Source organism: Rousettus aegyptiacus, unplaced genomic scaffold (genome assembly GCF_014176215.1).
Source record: "Rousettus aegyptiacus isolate mRouAeg1 unplaced genomic scaffold, mRouAeg1.p scaffold_m13_p_1, whole genome shotgun sequence".
Classification (NCBI taxonomy): Eukaryota; Metazoa; Chordata; class Mammalia; order Chiroptera; family Pteropodidae; genus Rousettus; species Rousettus aegyptiacus.
The window spans coordinates 13,983,004-14,007,876 of NW_023416284.1; the positions used below are offsets into that span (position 1 = coordinate 13,983,004).

The following is a 24,873-nucleotide window of genomic DNA, read 5'->3' on the forward strand; positions in this document are numbered from 1 at the left end:
GGCATCTACTGAGTTCTCATACTTATTTGAGCTATTTATATGTTTTGTTTTGAAATTAGGTATATAGGTATTCACTGAAGAAAAAAACTCAAATGAGGGAAAAAAACATTAACCTACTTCCAGTGCCTTTTCTGTGGTCACTTTGGAGCTCATTCATACTCAGGCAAGCTAAATATCACAGCGCATTCTCAAGAGTAGCATGATCCACCAGTCTGAGCTGCAGCCAGGGTCTCCACCACAGCCTTCTGGTGTCCTTCTTCTCTTGGTCCTTAGTGAGCGAGCACCTACCCACAGTGGAGGAGGAGGTATTGGTTCTACTGGGAAACATTTCACTCTGAATATTTTCTAAATTTACTTAACTTTGGTAAATGATCATGTCCTTTTATTAGTCCAGAAGATCATTAGTGTGCCGGGGACGTAGGATAGTGCAGTGGTGAAGATCCAGGGCTCTGAAGCCGACTATTAGGGTTTGAATTACCTGTATGGCCTTTGACAAATTACTTCACCTCTACCACAGTTTTCTTCTACAACAAAATGACTAGAACCGACTTTACAGACCTCCACGAAGAATTAATTAGGATAGCATATAGATCCTGCTGGGCAGTATATGCTCAGTACCCTTATCAGTACTGTTCTGGTCACCAGTAAAGTCTTTTCACTTGAACCCTTTAGGATGTGAAGTGATAGCTGTGAATACCCGCTCCACAAGCCAGACCTTTATTTATAAATGTGATGCAGTTCTCTGTACCCTCCCCTTGGGGGTGTTGAAGCAACAGCCACCAGCTGTTCAGTTTGTGCCGCCTCTTCCTGAGTGGAAGACGTCTGCAGTCCAAAGGATGGGATTTGGCAACCTTAACAAGGTAACCCACCCCTGGCCCCTCATACCCACCGTGCAATGCCAGTCTCACTGCCCTGCACGCGGATGGGAGGGGTTTGCATTTTTATGCATACGCTGTGCGCTCAGCTCTGGGATCAGGGTGAGGCCTGTCAATTCATTTACTTCATTGCCTAGACATATGTAAAATATCCATGAGAACTTAGTCTTCTGGGTCACTTCACAAACCCACATCCATAAGAGGAGAGCTCTGATTGCCATTCCAAGTCGTGCATTTATAATAGGGGTGTCTAGGTTATGTGGAAAGATTAGATGAAACTTTAATAAGGTCTGAGGAGGAAGTACTTCCTGTTGAGGCAAGCTTTGCTTAAAGCCATTTCTGAGCCCTGTCACCAGCCCACGTTGTCCTTTCTCGTGGTAGGTGGTGTTGTGTTTTGACCGGGTGTTCTGGGACCCCAGCGTCAATCTCTTTGGCCATGTTGGCAGCACGACGGCCAGCAGGGGAGAGCTCTTCCTCTTCTGGAACCTCTACAAAGGTAACTGCTTTCTCATTTCCTTGTAGGAATGAGAATTAGGACTATTCTAGTTTTTCTCAAACTCAATTCCTGAAATTCTTTATAGGTGCTGGGAATATGAGGGAAAAAATCACTGCCTTCAGGGAGCTCACAGCTAACTGTGGGGGACACTGCGGAGGCAGGCAGTCTCCGAACAGGGCAGTAAGGGGAGGGACAGGGGAAAGCCTGGGGCACTGCGGGAGAAAACATAAAAGAGAATCAGCCCAGCCAGGAGGGGGCAGGCTTCCTGGAAGGGGAAACCTTGTTCTTCATCCTCACACTTGGTTTCTGACTTGCCCTTGAATCTTTGGTCACTTTCCTTAGAAGGCACTTATCAAACTCCTACTTCCTGTTGTACTTTCTTCTGTAATTGGATTGCTCTTAATCCTATACAGAGCTTTCCAAAAAAAGTATATTTAGATCCTACCTCATTCCAGGAAAAGAATGTAAGACATTCTCCCATGCAGCAGTATCAAGAGGCATGGTCTCGGCAGTGCAAACCATCAGTTAACCAGTTCGATTCCCACCCCAGTTCTTCCCATCACTCCTCACTGCCTGACGCTGAACCATCCTTCTTCACATGGCTAGGGCCACTAACTCCACTAAGGAGGCATGTTGTCCCCCGAGCACACTGCTTTCTGACAACAGCTGAGCGCTCTTTCCCTTTCCCCCACCAGGCCATTGGGTCCCGCCAGTACCAGCCTCTCTCAGAGCTGTTTACTTCTGTTCCACTGCCCACCTCCCAGTCCAAAACCAACCACTCTCTTCTCTTAACCTGTTCAGTTGCCAGCAGCCACTGCCATCCCTCCTTCTGTCTTTTGATGGCTTTCCGCTATGGCCACTAAGAAGGCCCACATTATCTAGCCCTTCTTTGCTTCCTCAGCTTCCTCATTGTTCACCTTGACCTCCACCCCTGCCCCTCCCCACTCCTCGTGCTCCTGCAGTCCTGGAGCACCTGGAGCACTGTGCCGTTCTCTTCTTCAGGGCTTGCATGTGCGCTGTCACCTGGGCCGGGGTGCTCTTCTCTTCCTTCCCAGCATGGCATAGTTCAACCCTACCTTCTGGTCTTGACCTAAATGTCACTCTTTCATAGAGGACTGCCAGGACACACATACCTCCACTGCCTCAAATCTACGTTCCTGTATTCTTTTCTCTGTTATCTTGTGTTTTCTTCATAGTTTGTCAAAAGTTTATAATGTTATATATATGTATGTGTGTATATATACACGCATGTGTATATGTATGTGTATATACATATGTATGTGTGTGTGTATATATATACATGTGTATACATATATATACACACACATACATATATATAAATCTGTGGAGTATATATATAGTTTATAGCTTTGTATCCCCAGCATCTAATACTGTGCCTATCACATAAGCCTGTTGGATAAATATTCACCAAGTGTATGAGTAAAGGTGGTGGTGGCCTCGGGGCCTGGGATGGCTAAGAGGATAGCACTTGTGGAGCTGACTACGGTGGTCAGGGCTAACAATTCTTTGCCTAAATACCTAAATATAGGGATACTCAGTTTTCTTTTGTTAATTAACAAGGTCTGAAATGGTATCTTCAGGACTTCTGTTTTCTGCAGTCATAAGCAGTGAAGTGCATGAGTCACACTTCACTCACTATAGTTTGCCAGCTCCCTTCTGGGGATAGATTTCAAGTTGCTGTTTTAGAAACAACTTGTCCCTAGCGTGAATGGTGCATGCCTATCGGCATTCTGATGGCCAAGAATAATATGGGACCCCTTACGGAGGTTCTTGAGAAAAGTCTGTTGGAAAACTCTGGAATTGTCCTTTGTGTTTCCCTAGCTCCAATACTATTGGCACTAGTAGCAGGAGAAGCTGCTGGCATCATGGAAAACATAAGCGATGATGTGATTGTTGGCCGATGCCTGGCCATTCTCAAAGGGATTTTTGGTAGCAGTGCAGTGCCCCAGGTAAGTAGGTGAGTGGGGGCAAGTAGGTAGGTGGGAGGACAACTTGTATTCTTCTCAAGTTGTGGCACAGGTTCTTCAGCCAGAATTGAGAAGTGCATGCTGGATTTACATGAATGCCAATGTTTGGAGTTCATGCCATAAGTGGGATTCAGAAAATGCCCCCCAGTATGTGGTCTGCTATCTCTACTCATGGAATCATACTAGCCCCTGCCCTCCAGACAGAGTGGCTCAGGGACTCCCTCAGGAAGGTCTTAAGAGAATCTCTGGGTACTTTTTTCTATTCTTTAGACCCATTGAAACACTTTGACCCTATGATTCTTTTCAGAGGAGGCATATTTAATATACCATGTGAATTCGTAAGAGAATTTTGGTCAAGTCCCGAGTTGCTCTCTGGATTCAGAGATAAGGGGACAACGTGGAGGCTTCCTTGCAGTGTGAAAGCATTTGGTGTTATATATTTTAAAGCAGCAGCGTTCACCACTTGGCTAGCTCTCATGTCTGGTGCCTCTTTATCTCTCTTACTTGTATCCCTACTCGCCACAGCTTTTCTCCCTTTTAGAGATGACTGGTTTGTTTTTGGAGTTCAGTAATAACTTCTGCTCTTGGTTTTTTCTTTAGCCCAAGGAAACTGTGGTGTCTCGCTGGCGTGCTGATCCCTGGGCCCGGGGCTCCTATTCTTACGTAGCTGCAGGATCATCTGGAAATGACTATGATCTAATGGCTCAGCCAATCACTCCTGGCCCCTCAATTCCAGGTGCCCCGCAGGTGAGAAACTGGGCTTATTTGGGAAGAGGCCATCTCAGGGTAAAAATGATGCCGCTGATTTTAGATTTTAATCCAAGGGTTCTGTCCTTGGACCCTTTCAGATGATCCAAAGCAGGAAGTGAGCAGCAATATCATTTGTCAGATTTCTTACATTTGGCTTTGTAAATCTATATAGTGTGTTCAGAGTGGAAGAGTCCACACTAACAATAACTTATTCATATTTTTGTCCCTATAAAAAAAAACCAAAAACATTTGTAATTGTACTCCATTTTGTAGTGGCTCATAGGATTGTTGCAGGATCCTAATCACTAGGGGCCTCCAGGGAATGCCCCTGAGAAATAACCTTGGGTCCTTGTCTAGCTGATGCCAGACCCTGCTCCAAAGGGTAGTAAGTGTTCTCAGGACCTTGTGGTAAGGCCTGAGACAAGAGCCTTCCTAAGAACAGATGCTGTATTCTCTATAGTTTACAGTCGTCAGGAATCCTGCCCCCCACCCAGAGGTGTACTACATGAGGCAAAGGACGCTGTAGAACTGGGTATCCCCCAAAGTTAAACTGATAAAGAACAGATGCAGGTAAACATCACTCCAGAACTAAGGCTGGACTGAGTTTCATTGTCCCCTTTATACATATCATTTCTAGGAAAATTCTGCCAGTTGATAGGGGCATTTTCGAACACAATAAAGGTAGGTTTGCAACCTGCTGATTTTCTCTTTTTTTCCTGAAATAGCCAATTCCACGACTCTTCTTTGCTGGAGAACACACAATCCGCAACTACCCAGCCACGGTCCATGGTGCTCTGCTGAGTGGGCTTCGAGAAGCAGGAAGGATTGCAGACCAGTTCTTGGGAGCTATGTATACCTTGCCTCGCCAGGCCACACCAGGCGTCCCTGCACAGCAGTCCCCGAGCATATGAGACAGATGCATTCTAAGGGACAAGGCCAACGTGTGCATCTTTTGTTGCGTAAGCAAAGCTCTCATAGCAATACTAGATTCCTGAGAAACTTGTCCTGGCATCTGGACTCCTGATCAGCTGCTGGAGCTCATGATGGATCAGGTGGCCAAGGGGGTTGCTCTGTTTTTGACAATGGAGGTTGCCTCCTTTGAGGGACCTAGAGCTAGGGAGGCACTGTACGTTAGCGTGGAAATCTGTTCCTAAAGACTGAGGCATGTAAGCGCTGTAAGAGAACACTTAGTCTCCTGGTGTGTGGTAGTCTTTTTATATTTTGAGAATAAAACTTCATATAAAATTAGTTCTCTTTGTTTTTCCTTTAGGGTTAGAGTCATATACAAGTCATGTTTATATACAGAGGATGTTTCTATAAAGGAAAAAAGTGATTTGGTCAGGTCAGAAGATAGGGTTGAGGGGGTCCTATAAAAGCAATGGGCTTCCTGGTCTGTGGGGCTAGACCTCTTCACTGGGATTGCGGGGTGATCATATGCCAAAGCCGTGAAGCTACAGGTCAAGCACACAGATATTAGGAAACTGAACTTTCAAGATAAAATACAAGATGATGCATTTGGGTAGCTGGCTTTGTTCTCCAAATTCCGTCCATGGGTATGTGTTAACTTTCCATTTCAATCCAATGTATTGATATAAAAATTTTGGCAAGTGCTACACAAGGAGCAGATCAAGGATTTAGGTAATTTCAGTGGTGTATTAATTTCCTGTTGCTGCTGTGACAAATTACCCCAGCAGGCTCTGTTGGAAGATTCCATTTCCTTGCCGCCTTCAGCTCCTAGTTGCTGTCTATATCCTTGGCTTGTGGCCTCCTCCCTCCACCTTAACATTACTCCAGTCTCCGCTTCCATCATCACCTTCTCATGTTTAGAGATTTTTCCGTCTCCCTCTTATGTGCAGGTACTTGTGACCATTTAAGACCCACCTAGATCATCTCCATCTCAAAATCTTTAATCACATCTGCAAAATCCGTTTCGATTTCTAAGGTAAAAGTCTGTAGGGACCAGAACACCTCCTCCTTCCCAAGGGCTCTTAACAGACTGTTACTAAAAATACATGTATGCGATCTGCTTCTGGAAATTGCAGTTTACTTGTGTTCTCTAAATGAGGTTTTAGTCTTAGTGAGATTTAAGGGACATTACATTGGTGGTCTGACTGAAAGATGGAGGACAGTTTTTCCCCTAGTCTTGGAATGAGTGACAGCAATGGGGAAAATGTGCACCCCAGGATCAGAGCAAGTGGTGTTAACTGATGCAAGGTGAGAACAGCAAGCAGTGGAAGGTGTATGGGCTTCGGAGCCTAGCTCTGTCATTAAGGTGTCTGATGCAATGTCAGTGCTTTTAAGTTTTTGCTTTTTAAATCAATGGCATAGGCAGACTGAGATAGGATGGGCTGATAACAGACAAGCCTAAAAATATAGCAGTGCAATAGCTGCTCTGTGATTCTAACTCCAGTTCAGTTATGAGTTCTGAGCATGTCCTTTTCTAAGCCTGAGCTGTGTTTCCTGACCTTGCAGCCTCAGTTATTGACCAAGTATTTTAAGTGAAATCTCCCTGCTGCGTCAGTGCATAGAAGATACTGTGTGCAGAGATGACATCAACAAAAATGGTATCACTGACTCACACTCACACAGGGCACATGGAAACTAGGGAGCTTTATTGGTTACATATTGTGCTGCAGAGCCGACAGACAGCATTGGAGCCAGAGGATACATGCAGACAGGCAGCTTCCACTATACACATGCACCCAAGGAGCCCTGAGTCACTGCTCATGGCTTTGCCCTGGTTTCCAGCGACAGGGTCTGGCCTCCTTGGTCCCATGCTTGGAGCAGGAATGTAGAAGCTGCTGCACCTAGACTCCAAGGGGCAGGGATGAGACCCGAGCACCTGCCTGAACAGGTAGGTGTGGACTGACAGATACTGATGCCCCTTAGCAAAGGGGCCTATAATGCAATAACAGTTTATTTGAGGGCTACTTCCCTAGCCCTCCCAATCTTTAAAATACAAAAAATAGACTTTATTCTCTTAAAAATACATTCCATTCAGTACATGTTCTGAGCTGTGAAGCAGCAGGAAAATAGGGCCCCTTTCCTATGATCTTGGTTGTGAGGCTTTGAGAACCCTGTTCCCCACTCAGGGTATTCAAAAGATAATCCCTAAAAGCAGCTCTTCCAAAGCAGTCTTGAACAAAAAACCCCACACCAACAAAGGCAGCTAGGGACCGGAGGCCGTGTCCTTATTCCTTTACTGGGAAATGGTAGCACTTGGCACTAACCCACTAAATATAAAGAAAACTGTCCCAGAGTGGCAATTCTAAGATCAATATTAGACCCTCCCACACCCCAGATGATTTATGTGCAAGCTTGCCTGTGGCCAAGGTTGGAGTCCTTAGCCCCACTGTGAATCCCTTTAACCCGCATTGTAACTGTTTCATTGCCACTCAAACGCAAAAAGCCACAGCTTCCTTTTTCCTGCAGCTTTCTCTGGTGGTTTTGGTATCAGAGTGGCAAGAGACAGGAAACAGCAGGCGGAAGAGGCCAGCTCTACTTCCTCCAAGCAAGCAGCTCTGGGGTGCCAGGTTCCCCAACCTCAGTAGGAGCCCTCCCGCAACCATACACCTGCCAGTAAAATTCAGAGTTAGAGCCAAGCTGCAGAAGAGGCTTGTCATAAAGGTGGGTTTATGGCTGGGACAGGGAATATTTGGCTTGATTAGACAACTCTTCAACTACCAGGTCTCCCCTTTATCTAGAAGTTTCCTCCAGGACCCCTGATGGTGAGGCCTGGGTCCAGAATGGTCACACCTAGGTTGCTTTTCAGAAATGTGCCTTCCAACTTTGGACTTTGAGAGTCAGCCATTTGAAGCCCAAGGAAACCGAGCCTCCAACCTTCACTGGCTATTACTAATGGTATTTTCTGCAATACTGAGGCCTTTTTTTAAAAAAATCTATTTTACAGCGGTTCTATAAAGTGTGCAGATGAAACAAACTATCCTGAAATGTTAAAATTAAACCCTATTGCACTCAGATTTTAAGATAGCAGCCCCAGCAGGAGGGCACTACAGTTGTCCCTCTTCCATAGAGCATTTGGGGTAGCGGCAGATGTTGACGCTGCTGAAATGTGGAAAGATCCAGACTTTGGCACCAGGAGCTACAGCACCAGAATCCAGGGCTCCAACACCCACAGTTGAGAATTATTGGCGAGATCTTTGTAGGCATGGCTCGCTGCCCTTCTGTTTCCACCAGCAGAGAAGAGCCACAGACTTGGTTTCCTTTGGACTCTGAGGTTTGCCAACCAGTGAACAACAATGGCAGGGAGGCTGTAAGTGAGAGGTTGCAGTCTTGGGCAAGCTAGTTTTCTGGCCAGTGACCCAGGAACAGCAGGGAAAGATTTTGAAAACGGCATCTGAAGTTGAACATCTGAGGCAGCAACGTGAAAGGAAGGCAAACCACATGACAACACCCTTAGACTGACAAAACTCCAGAAAATGTTCCTGTCCCTGAAAGTAAGGTAGGAGCTCCCCAAGCCTCCAGGATCGCCAAGTCTGCTGCACACGAGGGCGGGACGGATGCTGGTCCCCACGCAGAGTGGAGGCAAAGAAGACAACTCAGGAAACACAAACAGGAGACATGCTAACTTGTGTCAGGGAAAATACCCTGCCTGGAAGCCAGGAGACACTGTGGCATTGGCAAGGTTGGTGCCAAAAAGAGACCATGTAATCTAACCTCTCATTTTACAGACTGGAAAAGAGGCCCAGGGAGCTTAGCTTGTCTGAGCGCAACCTCATAACATAAAACATGGGGAAACTGGAAAGAACAAGGACCCAGGAAAGCAATCGGAGGCAGTGAGCAGGATACGTTCTCCAAACCCATCTGGATGATACCTTCCAAAAGTGAGACTTACCTCCCACTTTTGGAAGGTATCATCCAGATGGGTTTGGACAGTGGAAACACAAGAATCTTAGAATCCCAGATTTAGGACCCTTGGAAACCATTTCAAATAACTCATTTTACAAATAGGGAAACTAAGGCCCCAAGGACAATGGCTTGCCCAAGGTCACAAAGCAAGAAGTACAAAGCCATGAAGAAAATCCAGCTTTCCCGACTCCCAGTTTAAGCTTTCCACAGCGTCTTCATAAAGGTAGCCTCCGACGGGATCCCCCTTCTTTGAACTGAGAGAATGCTACAGAAAAAAGCAGTGTCAAGAATATACAGTTCTTCTTAATTTCCCACGTGACTGATGTAAGGACACTAACCAATTTTTATTTATGTGGCTTCCTGAAAAGTTTGCTGCATTTCGAATTGTATAACCCTGGGGCCCTTGATGGGCATGTTACCTTTCCTCCCAGGAAGTCATCAGGATAGTTGGTTTGCAGAAATCATGGCCCACTCTTGTAGGAATGCGTCAGCTTGGTAAAGTGCGACACCTCCTCCATGGGGGTGAAGGAAGAACAAAGTACAGGCCTTTCGTGGAGCTATTGCTTTGTGGAGTGACAAGGGAAACTGCTGCTTCCTATCCACTTTCCCACTTGCTGGGCACTTCCTAGAAGGCAGAGTATGCTGGGTCAGGCCCAGTTTAACCTGGGAATATTCCAAAGGTGGAAATGAAGTCAGCCAGAAGTCTCCAGCCACAGGAGAGGAGCAGGCAATGCCAGCAGCATCATTGGTGCTCAGGGAAGGAGATGCATGAGGCTTATACACTTCTGGGTGCCTTTGGAGGAAGGTGAGCAGAGAGCTGGGGGGTTGGGGAGGGATGGTGTCATTCCAATAGGTGGGTACCCGTGTGCTCTGCCCCCAGAAAATAGTGGTCAGCAAGGGGGCCGTGTCGGAGAAGCTTCAAATTCAACCTAAAGGATAGTCCCATAATCCCTCAGAGGCAGCACAGACGTCTTCTGTGTGAGTCTGAGGAACTCCAAAGGGAAAAGGAATGGAAGTCCCCTAGATGAAGCCGATGGCTGGTCAGTCTTAGTGTCGGTACTTAGGCCTCGAGGGCAGACAGAGTGAACTGGATGTGGTGAGACTAAGAAATAAGAACATTAACCACACAGAAGGGGCTGTTGTGTGGTGGGGATATAAGGGAGATCATTCCCCATTTGGGGGCCAGAGTTGCCCATCCTACCTGGGGGACAGGGACAAAGACAGAGGACTCATGCATCAATCAGGGGAGGCTGGGCCTGGGTGACTCTGTCCAGCTTGTAATTTCTGATCCCCTCTGGCCAACTGGCAAATATGATCTGAGCCACAGCCTGGTTTTCTGCCACAGTCTCCCAGCCAAGGCCTGGTTAACTGGCCTTGGATCCTTCACAGGGCGGGATGGTGGGAGAGCTGAGAAGCAGGAGCAGAGGAGACAAGACCTCACCCAGCTGGCTCAGTTTTCCTCAGCACAGGGCCTGGCTGGCCGTAACCGTTCCTCAGCCCGTACTCGCCCAGGCTCTGACAGCCCCTGCTTCACAGGCGGGTCAGACCGTTCCAAGGAGTTGTGCAGTCGCCTGGAGACACTGAGTGTGCAGTCATCGCCTTCCTCCTGTGCCAATAAGCAACGAAAGTGAGCGGTGAAGGACAATATAGTGAGTAACAAAGACACCTTCACTCACTCCCCAGTGGTCCTCTCCAGACTGGGAGAGGGAGCAGACAGGCCACAGCATAACTGCAGAGATGTGCTCTGGCCTGAGGACAGGCCAGTGTAAGAGCTCTAGGAAATCAGGGTCCACTCACTACAAGCTGGGAGCTTCTAGGGTAGACTGGGAGGCTCACAACTCAACAGGATCCCTGTAGGGTACAGAGCCAGGAACAGGGCATGGGAGTGGTACCCCTAAGTAGGAGCCGGTGGTCCTCAAGCTCTGCATAGGCAGGCTGCATGCTCCCCACGGGAGAGCCGCATCTGGTGGGGAGGTCAGTGGCATGCTGAAACGGAAACTGCTTCCCACCAGCAAACCACGAAGAAGCTCATGTGCCTTCGCTTTTAAGCCCCATACCTGCCCCTCATCATATCTCAGACATCCGAAGCTTCGGGGGGCTCAACACCCATGTTTCTCTCCGCTGCTTTTCTACCAGACTTCTGCATTTTTTTATGTTTTGCTCTGGGTCCACCCAAGCAAATGGCAATCAGAGACCAAGTCTGAGAAAGGCTGGCAGGGTAGAAAGAAGAATGGATTCAGAGACAGGACTCCTGGATTTAAATCTTAGCTCTTCCAGCAATTCACTTGGGCAGCTTTACGTAAAGCACATTCTGTCTCTGACCTTCGATTTCTACATCTAAAAAATGAGAATACCTTCCCATAGGGCTGTTGGAGAGACTGAAGGTAAGTAGGTGGGAAAGTGCTTCGTCAAGTGTTAAGCACCCTGTGAAAACTCACAGGCTGGTCAGGTTAACAGAGTCGCCTGCCCTTTAAAAGAAGGAACTATGTCTAGGTCCAAAATGTCTTTCATCACCACAGGCTCCACATCCAAAAGATACACCCAGGAGGCTCCCTTCAGATGCTGTTCTGACAGTCCGACCCTCAAATGAGGTGGTTCTGGATTTATCTATCATGTAACGAGCCACACTGACTCAGCCCTACCCTCAGACTGATATAATGGGCTAGACAGGTGTCTGGGGCAAAAGAAAGCGATGCCCAGGCATAAAGCTGATAAAGCAGGCCCAGTGAGCGCCCAGCTGTCCTCATCCCGCGTGCCAGCAACCGGCGAGACCTGCTGTCTGAACTGAGGCGGCCAGGAACGCATCCCCTGCTCCCAGGTGCTGCTCCCAGAGCCCGAAGAGACGCTCCTGGCTGCGCTGACGAAACCAAGAGAACAGAGGCCCCGTCTCTGCTTCGCATGTGGCCTTCACATACAACGACAAGTGGAAGAGGCACCTTTGAGAAAGGACTTTGGAAATTCATGCTGCTCTCTGCCGAACACCTTCTTCAAGGTACTTTATTCTTCTTTAAGGACAAACCCGGCCTTATTTTCAACAGTTCTCTGAGCTATACCCAGTGTTTCGCATCCCCACCGTCTCCGTACTCCTGAGGCTCACTGGCCAGGACAGAGTGGACAAGGGAGGAAAAGGGAAAGCCGAAGGAGGGGGTAAGGGACAGCAGAAGGAGAAAGGGAAAGGAGCGGGACTCACCGTGCCTGCCGCGTGGTTCCAGGCTGCAGCGGAGACGGCATCTCCTACCCGATTCCGACGAGTGAGCACCTCTGACACGGTCAGGCTACTTTGGGTCCTTCGGGAGGAGAGCTCGGAGGCATCCCCTGAATTGCCTACCCTTCGAGCGCCCTGCTCAGAAAAGAACGACCTGGTGTGTTCAAGGTCTGAATAGTCTGTGGAAGACCTCTGGGCGTAGGCGGTGGTAGAGTCCACAGTTTTACCTATTCGAGCTGGGGGGTCATCTAAAGAGTTCAAGTCTCGCCTGCTCTTCCAGGCATTCCGCACAGTAACGTGCCTGGCATCGGAAGAGCTCACCTCGGAAGGGGCGCTATGGCTTTTCCACCTGATTGTCTCCGCGGGGGTCGCATGGTTGTTCCTCTCCACAGCATCCGATGGCTTGATGATAATGCTGCTCCGAGAGACCACTGTTTCAGACCTGTTCTTCAGGGGTCCATCTCCCACTCTTTCAGTTTCTGTGAACTGCAAGGTGATGTCATGTTTGTGAATGGAGAGCTCAAAGGGGGAGCTGACGTGGTTGCCAGCTGATGTGAGTTCTGGCGGCCCGACCTGGATGTTGCTGGTCGACGTGTGCCTCTCCCGCGGGGCCTCGCCAGGGGCGGCTCTAGGGCTGCCGCCGTCCGAGGGGTAGATAGTAATGCTGCTTGTCACTTTGTTTGGCCCCGCTTTGGAGGTGGGTTTCTGTTTCTCCAACGTGGCCTCAGTTCCAGATCCTCCCATAATTTTTTTCACATCCTTATCAATGATGACAGGTTTGATGACAGCTCTAGACCGCAAGGCCTCTCTGGGGCTGAAGGGCGGTTGGCTTTTTAGCCCAGCACCATTTGCCTCCAGGAACTCCACGGCATTGCTGGAGGCTCTGACGGCTTTCACAGGTTCGTTTTCTGGTCCAACATCTTTATCATCCTTGAACAGGGAGGTTCTAAGGCCCCCTCGAGATCTGTTTTTCTCTCTAGAGGTGGGCTGTTTGGGCTCTGGCTCCGGGGTGATGGTTGTGTTCACCAACTTGGCAGTAACAAGAGACGTCATGTCCATGTCATCATCTGAGTCTGGCTTCTCTCTGCCACTGGATTTGATGACTCGACACCTCAGGGCCTCGTGCTGACTGCTGTCTTCCATCACGACTGCTATGGGTTGATCAATTCCTTCCTTACTTGCAGTTGAAAAGCCCTGAAGGATGTTCTCTTGGCTTCTGGAGCTATAAGGATACTTTGATAAAAGCGAAGCCTTGGGATTTGGGGACCTAGTATCAGCCTCAGGGCCATTGGCAGCCTTTTTGCCCTTAGAGAGCCCTTCTGAAGACCTCTGAGATGAGGCCAGAGCTCCAGTGGCCTTAGAACTGCCAGGATCTGTGGCCTGAGTCACCGGACTTCCACTGCTTGGCACCTGACCCCGCTTGCCAAAGAGGGCCTCAGTGGAGGTGTCAGAAGCCCTGTCAGCCCTGCCCAGCGTGTCGCTGGGAAGAGACCCATGGGTGGTATCACCAAATGTGCGCGTTGTCTTCTCCACTCTTCCCTTCACCCCGTTCTCAGTCCCCGGCTTGGGAGAGCCCTTCCACACCTTATTGTGCTCCTGAGCGGCTGGGGGGTAGCGGCTAAGCACCGATGGCTGCTCCCTGGACTTCTTCCCTTCACTCTGAGGGGAGCTCGATGCAAATCGATCTTCGGTTCTCTTCGTCTCCTGAGTCCCACTATCTGTACCTGCCCCTGCGCTGGAAGCTTTGGCCGCCCTCCTGTTGGTGAAACTGGGAGAGGAAACCTGCCTGTTGCCCAGAGAATAGTTTTCATTATTGAGAGCCAACTCCCTGTTTCGGTGCCTTTCCCGCTTATGCTGAGGGGACAGTTCCCGAGATGTGTGCTTGGACGTAGATGCCTCACTCCCGTGGCCTCTAAACTTAGTCCTCTCGTGCCTGCCTTTGCTGGACAGGAAAGCATCTTCCCCTTCCACCTCCCCATTCTCCAACTCCTTCTGTTTCTTAATTTGTAGTTTAATCTCCTCCAGCTGGCTGGCTAAGAGTTTGTTTTTATTTTGTTCGCTTAGGTAATTATCCTGAAGGTCATTATTTTTGGCCCTCATTTTCTTAAGCTCTTCTTCCAAAGATTCAAAATGTTTGATTTGTGTCTTAAGTTTCTCAATCTCTTGGTTAAGGTCTTTGACTTTGTTGTCTTCCTGATTTCGGTTCTTTTCATTTTCAGATTTGTTTCTTGTTTCATTCTCTACCTGCTTCAGGTAGTCTAGCGTGCCCTTCCTTCTTGATTCCTTGGATGGCAGTGCGGACGAGATTCCGTCCTCAATCCGTAGGTCATTCCTTTCCAGAAGATTAGATGCATTCCTTGTGTAATCTCTGTTCATTTTTTTGTTCTGCTCCAGTTTTTGAGTGAGCTCTTTTATCAATTTCTCATTTTCTTTCTCCTTTTCATTCAAGTATTTTCTCTCACTTACAAAGCTCAGAGTTAAAGATTTCAGCTTTTCTAACTCAGACACTAAACTCTGCTCAGTTTTATCTAGGCGGTCCTCAGAAGATTCCAGTTCTTTCACTTTGACCCTGAGCATTTCCAGCTCAGAGGAGATTTTCTTCGTCAGGTTTCTCTCCTCATTCAGGCTCAGACAGAGCTGGGTACAGTCATTCTTACTCCTGCTAAATGCCTCCTCTAGCTTCTCCAGCTCAGCCATTCGTTTCTGAAGCTGCTCAATCTCGGATTTCAGCTCCCGGGTGAGGTTTTCCTCCTCTTCAAGTTTCTCCTTCATCAGCTGGCACAGATCCTCTGCTCTCTTAATTTCCTCATCTTTGCCTTCAATTCTCAGCACTCGTTGGCGCAATACTTCGATCTCCGCCAACATGCTAGAGTTGCTGCCTTCCGCCTGAATCACCTTGTCCTGGAGGTCCAGGAGCTCATCTTCTGCTTTCTGGAGGTTTTTTGTGGCTTCCTCCAACTCATCAAGGCGGCGACTTAAACTCTGTAACTTAAACCGCAGGTGGCGGCTGGAGGCAGTATCCTTGTAGTTTGTAAACTCAGCCATGTCTACTGCCAGCCAATGTGGGTTCCTAGAGGCATCCAATTCCACTCGAGGGGATGAGAAATGGTTACCTTTCTCTTGGCATCCACAACCTTCTTTGGCAGCTGGAGACCATTATCAGTCTACAGAAAGAAAGCAGAAAGCACGTCAGACAGCAAATATAAAATCTGTATTTCAGCTCCCAGGTGTAAAAAGAGTTCCCATATCTAATTCTTGTGCCCAAATTTGTTGAATGAATGAATCTGAGTAAACTTGCAGGACACCACTGGTTCTTTATGGCTGATAACGAGCTGATATCTACATAATGAAGGACGCCACCCATGGCAGCATGGCACGATGACGCAGAAGAAAGCCTCATTTCTCATGGCAGGCTATAAGAAAATCTCTACCATTCGCCACCTGCACAATCTTGGGAAAGTCATTAACTTCTCTAGAAATCAGTAAGTAAACAAACGGCCTCAGTTTTACTTAGGTGTAAAGTGGGGACAATGATGCCTACCATTTCTCTCCCCAGTACTGTTCTGAAGTTGACACTGGAAGATAACAGGACCTGGGCTCTATTAGGGGACAAAGGGAAGACCGTATGCCTACAAAATTTATAATCTTGGGCCTGCCTTCACTTAAGTTCAGAGTTCAAATTTACACTGCCTTAGTGGTCTGGTACTGACTTGCTCTCGCCAAGAACCAAACCATACCTAAAAATGGTCTCAGCCTGATATTACCCTTGGGAAACATACCAGAGGTAAACAAAAATATCTGGAAAGAGAGATTCCCTACCATGTTCACATGACAGTCCACAGATAAAGTCCTGCTGAACCTGAGTTTACAATTCCAAGTTACGAAACACATAATGACAAATCTTTGACGGAACGAAGGAGGTTTATACCAATACAAACCAAATAAGACAGGCTAGTAAGTACATTTCAATATTTAAAGTCATAAAAAAAAGGAATCAAAAACAGGAGACAATAACAAGATGCTATCAATAAAGATCAGATCGTCTTTACGGTAACCAAATAAAATTGCTAGAAATGGAAAGGAAAATAGCAAATAGATGTGAATGAAGAGTGTAGTGGTTAAGAAGAGATATGAGGAAATTACAAAAGGCAGTGCAGAACTGAAAACTGAAAGAGGTTAACAGATATGGGGCAAAAATAAAAGCGGTCCAAAAGGAAGAAATAGACAGAATGGGGAACGGCAGTATCTGATGAGCTACTAGCTAAGAATGCTCAAGAGTTGATAAAAGATGAAATGGAACTTCATATTCAGGAAGCAAAGTCTCAACCAAAATTAAATCTGCACCTAGAAGAGAATTCAAGGAAAATGAAAACCTTATGTTTATTATGACCAGATCCTCACTGAAAGAACTATTCAGAATACAAGAACTGATCATTTAAAGAAGGCATGAGAGAAAGAAGGAATGGGAAGCAAAGAAATTAACCCGACAAGCACTGAAGCAGTTAAACAATAACAAAAATTGAGGGGGAGGGGCAGGATAAAACGCAGAGTGGAACTAAAACACTGGATAGACATACGAGTCAGAGAAATCAGAATTCAAGTAAAGCATTCTTTGGAAAGAGAATAGTTACTGTAATTAATATTGTAATGATAAAGGGGTCAATTCTCTAAGAAGACATCATAGTCCTTAATATACGTCTTACAACAGAGCATCAAAATACATAAGGCAAAAACATATATCTGCAAGGAGAAACAGATGAATCCACTGCTATAGCTGGAGAGTTCCACACCTCTCTAGCATAAATGGACAGATCTAACAGGCAAGCATATCAATAATGACACAGCTGAACTCAGTAACGCCATAATCAACCTGACATAATGAAAACATATAGACTACTTCAACAACAGCAGAATACACGTTCTTAAGTTCATATGGAACATTCACCAAGATAGAGCACATTCTGGGCTATTAAGACACAGTGTATGTTCTCAGACTACAGTAGAATTAAACTAGAAATCAATACCAAAAAAAATAGCTGGGGTATCCCCCAAATATGTGCTGATTAAACAACACACTTCTAAAAAATAACAAGGAATTTCAAGAAAAAGTTTTAAAATATTTTGAACTGAATGAAAAAAATACATCCTTATCAAAATTTGTGGGGTATAGCAAAAGGAATGTTTAGAGGTAAATTTGTAGCACTTAATGCATATATTAGAAAAGAATAAAGATCGACAATAATCTAAGCTGCTCTCTTAGGCAACGAGAAAAAGAAGAGCAAATTAAAACCAAAGTAAACTGAATAAAAAGTAATAAAAATTAGAGCGAAAATCAATGAAGCTGAAAACAAAGTCAATTGGGGTGGGGGAGGAATCAATGAAACCAAAAGCTATTTCTTTGAAAAGGTCAATAACCTTCCAACCAGGCTAAGAAAGAGAAAACAAATTACTAATACCGGAAATGAAAGAGGGGACATCATCACAGATCCCTTGGACATTAAAAGAATAGGAACAACTTTATGCCCACAAATTCGATAACCTAGTTGAACGAATTCCTTGAAAGACATAAGCTGTCAAATTCATATGAGACAATCTGAATAGGATTATCTATTAAAGAAATTGAATCAATAATTAATAACCTTCAAAAACAGCACCAGGCCTGCCCAGATGGGATCACTGGTGATTGTACCAAACATTTAAGGAAGATATTATACCAATTATCTAAATTCTCTTCCAAAAGTGAGAAGAGGGAGTACCTCCTAACTCATGCTATGAGCCAGCATCACCTTACTACCGAAACCAGACAAAGACATTACAAGAAAACTACAGACTGAATCTGTCATGAGCATAGATGTAAAAATCCTCAATAAAATATCAGCAAATCTAATCCAACAATGTATAAAAAGAATTTTAGATCACGACCAAGTAGGATTTATCATGGGTATACAAGGCTGGTTCAAAATTTGAAAATAAATTAATGTAATCCATCACATCAACAGGCTAAAGAAGAAAAATCACACGATCATATCAATAGATGCAAAAAAGCATGTACCTATTCATGATAAAAACTCAGCAGACTAGGAATAGAGGGGACCTTGACCTCAACTTGATAAAAAAAACATCTACAAAAAACCTACAGCTAACCAAACTGTTCACGGTGAGACAGTCAAAGTTTTCCCACTAGGATCAAGAACGAAGAAAGGATGTCTTATCACTGCTTCTCAAAATCGTACTAGAAGTCCTACCTAACACAATAAGACAAGAAAAGAAAGTATACACATTGGGAAAGAAGAAATAAAACTGTCTTTGTTCAGAGATGACATGATTGCCTATGTAGAAAATCCAAATGAATCAAAAAAAAAAAAAAACCCTCCTAGATCTAATAAGCAGTTATATAGCAAGATACAAAGTTAATGTACAAAAGTCAATCACTTCCCTATACACCAGCAATGAACAAGTGGGATTTGAAATTTAAAACAATACCATTTACATGAACATCCTCCCCAAAATGAAATACATAAGTGTGTATTTAACAAAGTATGCACACAACCTATTTTATGGAAAAGATAAAACTGATGACTCTAAGAAGTAAGCAAATGAAGAGATACTCGGTGTTTGTGGATAGGGACACAGTATTTCCGAATGTCAGTTCTTCCCAACTTGACCTACAGATTCAATGCAATCCCAAACAAAATCCCAGCAAGTTATTTTGTGGATATCAACAAACTAATTCTAAAGTTTACATGGAAAGGTAAAAGACCCAGAACTGCCAATACAATATTGAAAGAAAGAAACAATGTGGGACTGATACTAACCAACTATAAAGCTATAGTATTCAAGACAGTGTGGTACTGGTGAGAATAGATACCCCAGAAACAGACCCACATGAATACAGTCAACTGATCTTTGACAAAGAAGCAAAGGCAATACAATGGAGCAAAGACAGTCTTTGCAACAAACGGACATTCACATGCAAAACAATCTAGACACAGATCTTACACCCTTCATAAATACTAACTCAAGATGGATCACAGACCTAAATGTAAAACATAAAACTATAAAACACCTAGAAGATAACACAGGAAAAATCATAGATGACCTTGGGTATGATGACACAAAGAGCAGGATCCATGAAAGAAAGACGCTCCCCCCTTATCCACGGGGGATGTAGCCCAAGGCCCTCAGTGGATGCCTGAAACCACAGATAACACCAAGCCTCATATAGACTACGTTTTTTCCTAAACATACATAACGGTGATAGTTTAATTTATAAATTAGGCAATTTCACGAATAGATTTGTTCTTACTGTAGATCTTGGCAACCTCAGCATATGATTTTTTTTCTTTATTAAGTCAAGAACTTGCACTTTTTCACTTAAAGGAAACACTTTACAGCTTCTCATTGGCATATCTGAATTCCCAGCATCACCACTCTTGCACTTTAAGTAAAATGAAGCCAATATTAAGTAAAATAAGGATTACTTGAACTCGAGCACTGTGGTACTTCCCCAGTCGATCTGATAACTGAGATGGTTACTAAGTGACTAACAGGCAGGCGGCGTGTACAGACTGGATACAGACTGGATACGCTGGACGAAGCGGTGATTCACATCCTGGGTGGGACAAAGCTGGACAGCGCAAGATTTCATCACACTACTCAGAATGGCGTGCAGTTTAAAGCTTATGGACTTCATTTCTGGAATTTTCTAGTTAATATTTCTGGCCCATGGTTGACCATGGGTAACTGAAATTGGGAAAAATGAAACTGTAGATGTGGGAGGGTGGGGGGAGCTGCAATCGATAAGCTGAACTTCATTAAAAACTCCTGCTCTGCAAAAGGCAATGTCAAGACAATGAGATGGCAAGCCACCGACGGGGAAAAATACTTATGAAAGACTGTTGTCCACAAAATACAAAGAACTCTTAAAACTCAACAATAAGAAAACAAACAACCTGATTAAAAAATGGGCCAAACGCCTTAAGAGACAACTCACCAAAGATATACAGGTGGCCCAATGATTAACAATGTCGATGTCACCCTGACAAGAGCAACTTTGGATGGAGGTGAAAGCTTCATTAGAATTAAAGAGAAAACAAGGTGGCGAACTGGAGATAAATATTACATGAATTTTTTAATTCTGCTAAAAAGCAGAGCAAATAAATAGGCCACTGGCGGAAGTGGTATCAAAAGGTTTACTTTTTTTTAATGAGGAAAAAGAATGTTGGCCTATTGATAGAATATGATCCAGGACAAGGGGGAAAATTGACAGGCTGTGAAGGAGAGGAGGAACCTCCGTGTAAGAGACAAAAAGGGCTCTAGCTATGAGCACACGCAGCAGCATGGGGAACACAGACGGTTCTGCCGTGGTAGCGGACAGGCAGGCAGACTATGTGGACACAGGTGTCAGCGGGTGGCTGGGTCAATAAGTACAATGGTGGAAGTCTAGCGAAGTTCTCTTCTGAGAACTTTTTTGTTTTTGCTTTTCACTGAAGTAGAAAACAAGGTCACTACCTTAAAGTGACAACAGGAGAAAAGTATTACAGTTTTCAGAAACGGTCATCTAGATGAATGGGAAATACAGAATGACTGCCAGGCAATATCCAGGACCCACTTGAAATCCACGGCTATGATTTAAAGTGAAACCAATCAGCAAGGTTGGTTATTTTTATATCCAGTCTTGTTCAGCTGACCAGATGCAGGCAAGGAGCAGACAGAGGTGGGCTGAACCAGGACTGCAGCTTTGTTGAGAGTGACAAAGCAAGAGAAGAGGAGGGACTTTCGGGTGCGCGCGAGGGAACTTAAGCTCGTTCAGTAAAGACAGAGAAGAACGTGAAGAACATGAAGAACAGTGAAGATGCAGTAAGACCAGTGAATGGAAAGTACCAATGGGTCCCGAAGGATCGCTGGAGTCAGGGTACTAGCAGGAATGAGCGTGAAAACCAGGAGATGGTAATCAGAGAGGGACTGCAGGGGACTGAAATTACCAAGGGGTTGCCGTAATTGATAATGTCAAAATCTAAGGTATAAGGCAGAGCAAAAGGACTTTTAGAGCAGCGCACCTACTCCAGGTGATACTATAATGGTAGATACATGTCATGATACACTTGTCCAAACCTAACACCAAGAGTGAACCTTAATGTAACTATGGACTTTGGGTGATTATGACTCGTGAATGTACCATTCTGGTGGGAGGAGGTGGGCAGGGAGCATACAGGAAATCTCTGTACTGTCTCAATTTTAGTGTGAGCATAAAACTGCTCTAAAAATTAGCTTTAATAAAAAAATTAAAATTTAAAAAAAAAAACTAAAGTGTGATCATGGAACTGCTAAGAGTAGGGAGGGGGCATTAAGAAGGTCATTGGAAGACAGAAGTATCTGAGAGGTAACAGTATTGCAGGGACCACTGAATTGTACATTGAAAGCGCCACAAATTATAAAGAGCTAGTGTTGGAAAGAGTGATGTTAAACAAGAAGCTAAAATAATTGAGAAATTAGGGGCAGTGACCCAGGGGGTCAGTAGATGACGGCAACAGTAAAGGTACTGGAATGATGTAGTTTGATAAGATTACATTTAAAACTAGTGATTTAGGAGGGAGGGAACACAGATTAAGCCATAAAACAACCACAGCTTGTGAGAGAAAAACTGATTCAACAATGATTCCATTAAAAAAAGAAAAGAAAAAAGAGAGAGAGAAAGAAAAGAAAGATAAAAGAAAAAAGAAAAAAGAAATAAAAACACAAACACCCAGGGCAAAAGAAGCTTAAGTGGGATTTGATATGTCAAATGCCACTTTTCTCCAACCCCAAGATACCGTCCACTGATTGCACTTTAAGCCTAGAGCCACCAGATGGAGCCCACGCTCAAACTCAACTCAAAATACACCCAAGGCCTTGGAGGTGGGGAAACAGCCTCCCTCCCTCAGCCTCTCAGATCCTGCCCTCTCCCTGATTATTTCTCCTCTCCACCATTGTGCCCCCTAATTACCAAATAGCTGGCCAGCTCTTTGGCAATAACCATTAACAGAAAATAAAAGTGAAACCAATAAGCTACTCACGGATTACAAAGGAAAAAACAATTGGCAAGAGCAGATACAGGCAGCAGAGATATCTCAGGTCTTGTGATAATGCTCTCAATGATCTCTTCCCAAGCCCTGTGCAGCATGCACAGTGTCTCAGTCACAGTGCTTTTCCCTGATGGACAATGCCCCTTCTGGCTTTCAGGTCTATGCCATGGTAATGGGCCATAAATACCAAACAAAACAAAACAAAACAAAAAAACAAACAAAAAAAAACCCACCACCAGCTCTAGTATCTGGTTCTAGTCACTAGTCTGGACCAAGTGTTGGAGAAGCAACAGAAAATATTTCTGGATTTTCCACTCTTTAGAATGAGATTTCAGAGTCAAAACAGCTAAAAGATCGTTTCAGGGCCAAAACCACCAAAACCCACTGGTTTTCATCAAATCCCCTCAGGGGTCATCTATGAGGAAAAGAGCAGGGGAGAAGGTTTGAGCAGGCTGAGTCTGTAAATCACACTTAGTCGACCAAAGCCAACTGGTTTTAGCTCTTACCATATTGGGCCCAATCTCCGTATTTTAAATCTTATTTTAAAAGTGAAGGAACTGATCTACAGCCATACCACCCGGAACAAGCCCAATCCCATCTGATCTCGGAAGCTAAGCAGGGTTGGGCTTGGTTAGTACTTGGGTGAGAGACCACCTAGGAAGACCTGGTGCTGCAGGCATAAAAAATAATTTAAAAAATAATAATAAAAATAAAAAGTGAAGGAACTGAGACTCAGAAGTAAATACTGCAATTTCTCCAGCAACTTAGTCTCCTGATTCTCTCCAGGATTCTTCCCATTGTGTAAAATTATTTCCCTACAAAGTCTTGAGCGTTTATACAAAGTGAAAAGTTCTGATTATATACAGACCAGAACAAAGGATAACAAGGAATTGAGCACTACTACCACAGACAATAAATTAACTATATAATATACATTCTTTTTCTAGGGATCCAAGATCTACCGTGTACTTTTTCTTAAATGAATTACTTCTCTGAGGTTTTCTTACCCATTCAAAGACCATATGGTAATATACTGGGATGTAAAGCACTTAGCGGAATACCTTGCGTGTAAGTCACAACGAACAGTAGCTACTATTATTCAACCTTGACAATAACCTTATGAGATAAGGACCCCCCAGACTTGCCCAAGGTCACACAGCTAGTGAGAAGGATAGCCAAATGGCAAGCCCAAGTCTAGTCCTAAAGTCCTGGTTCATTTAAGAATGCTACCCAGTTTGGTCAAGTCATTGATCTTCTCTCTACGCACCAGTTCCTTCCTCTGAAAAAATAATATCAATCCAACCTACCTCACAGCAAAGAAAGTCAGCAAAAGCACTTTGCAAAGTCCTGTGCATACCTAAGAAAAGTTTCATCAAGCAAAATCCTCCTAAAAATAGCACCTCACTAAGATCAGCCCTCTACCCTGGGGCAAATGGAAACAACAGAAAATGGGCTGAATGTCACTTATCTCTGACCTTTTGGCCCTAAGTACAGCCAGAGAAAGAAATGTTTTTGCTTCTTCCGGAACCATCCACAAAGGGAAGGGGTAGATGACTCTCTTCCCAGTGCCTCTTGCATTCTACTATGTTAATCCAGGTAAAATTTCGTTTATTCAGTTGGCATCTATGGAACATCTTATGATGCACCCAGCATTTTGCCAAGTACTAGAGAGAGACACCTTTCACACCCAACCCTTGCCTTTAAGGAATCAAAAAGACAACCAATTATAAACCACTGACGAAGAGGCCTCCCTGACCATCTAACCTAATACAGCGCCCAGCCCTCTGCTCCCACTTTCTTGCCCTGCTTTTCTCGTTTAGCATCTTTTACCACCTGATATATATGTACTAGAAGCTTAGGAGTGATTGTACCCAAGGGTGGGGTCTGGGAAGGAAATCGTTTATAGTAAACCTCATAAATCATAGGAAAGTGAAGAGGAGGACAGTTCCCGTCCTTTAACGCCGACCTCCCCCCACACTGGTGTCTAGCTCAGTTCCAGTTCATAGTGGAAAGATACAGTACCAATCGTCTTGCGTTCAGGGCTCCTTTCTGCCAAAGTTCTTGAATCCAGTTCCAAGTGGCCCTATCCAGCACTTTGGAGGCTAGCTCTTCTTATCCTAGAAGGCCAGCAAGGTTTGTAACGGGACATAATCAAACTTGCCCTACCCTTTCCCCCAGCACAGCTGCCATGATTCACTTCCAGTTCCCAACAGTCATATAAAGCAGGGGGGTCAGTAAACATATACTTTAAAGTTTGATGGTGTGCATACAAGTATACAACTTAGCTTTTTAGTAAATATCCGAGGTTACATAAGGCCTAAGGTCTCTGTCCCAACTCTAACGCTGCCATTGTAGCACGAAGCAGCCATAAACACTATCTAAGCAAATGACATGGCTATGTTTCAATTAAACTCTATTTACAAAAATGGGCAGTGGGCCTGTGGACCATGTTTGCCAACCTCTGGTCTAAAAGAAAATGGGAGAACTATCTTTAAGCAGCTTCCTCCTGACCATTTCTAGTTACATGTCTTAAAACCTTAGACTGTCCACATCTCATCACTTCCTGAGTGCTTCTATTTAATTACTGGCTTTAAATGATCTTTCCCAGAATCACAAATTCATGTAT

The 24,873-nt window shown here is 44.9% G+C and overlaps 2 protein-coding genes and 1 pseudogene across 4 annotated transcripts in view; 2 read left to right on the forward strand and 1 right to left on the reverse strand.

Moving 5' to 3' along the window:
* KDM1A (lysine demethylase 1A) overlaps window positions 1–5,357 on the forward strand; it is a 52,982-nt gene extending 47,625 nt beyond the window's left edge. For both annotated transcript variants that reach the window (XM_016149308.2, XM_016149310.2), the window contains 5 exons: window positions 673–860; window positions 1,257–1,371; window positions 3,214–3,341; window positions 3,960–4,106; window positions 4,835–5,357. In XM_016149308.2, coding sequence (XP_016004794.1) covers window positions 673–860; window positions 1,257–1,371; window positions 3,214–3,341; window positions 3,960–4,106; window positions 4,835–5,020 — 764 coding nt within the window. In that variant the 3' untranslated portion in view covers window positions 5,021–5,357. The remainder of the gene's footprint in view (window positions 1–672; window positions 861–1,256; window positions 1,372–3,213; window positions 3,342–3,959; window positions 4,107–4,834) is intronic.
* A 1,344-nt stretch (window positions 5,358–6,701) lies between these two features.
* The window catches only part of LUZP1 (leucine zipper protein 1), a 68,501-nt gene continuing 50,329 nt past the window's right edge, over window positions 6,702–24,873 (reverse strand). Inside the window, exons 3-4 of one of the 2 annotated variants that reach the window (XM_016149306.2) lie at window positions 12,169–15,347; window positions 6,702–10,584 (exon numbers count right to left, since the gene is read on the reverse strand). In XM_016149306.2, coding sequence (XP_016004792.2) covers window positions 10,429–10,584; window positions 12,169–15,228 — 3,216 coding nt within the window. In that variant the 5' untranslated portion in view covers window positions 15,229–15,347 and the 3' untranslated portion in view covers window positions 6,702–10,428. The other variant, XM_016149302.2, reaches the window with a different exon arrangement.
* On the forward strand, window positions 22,808–22,926 carry LOC118606643 (annotated as a pseudogene).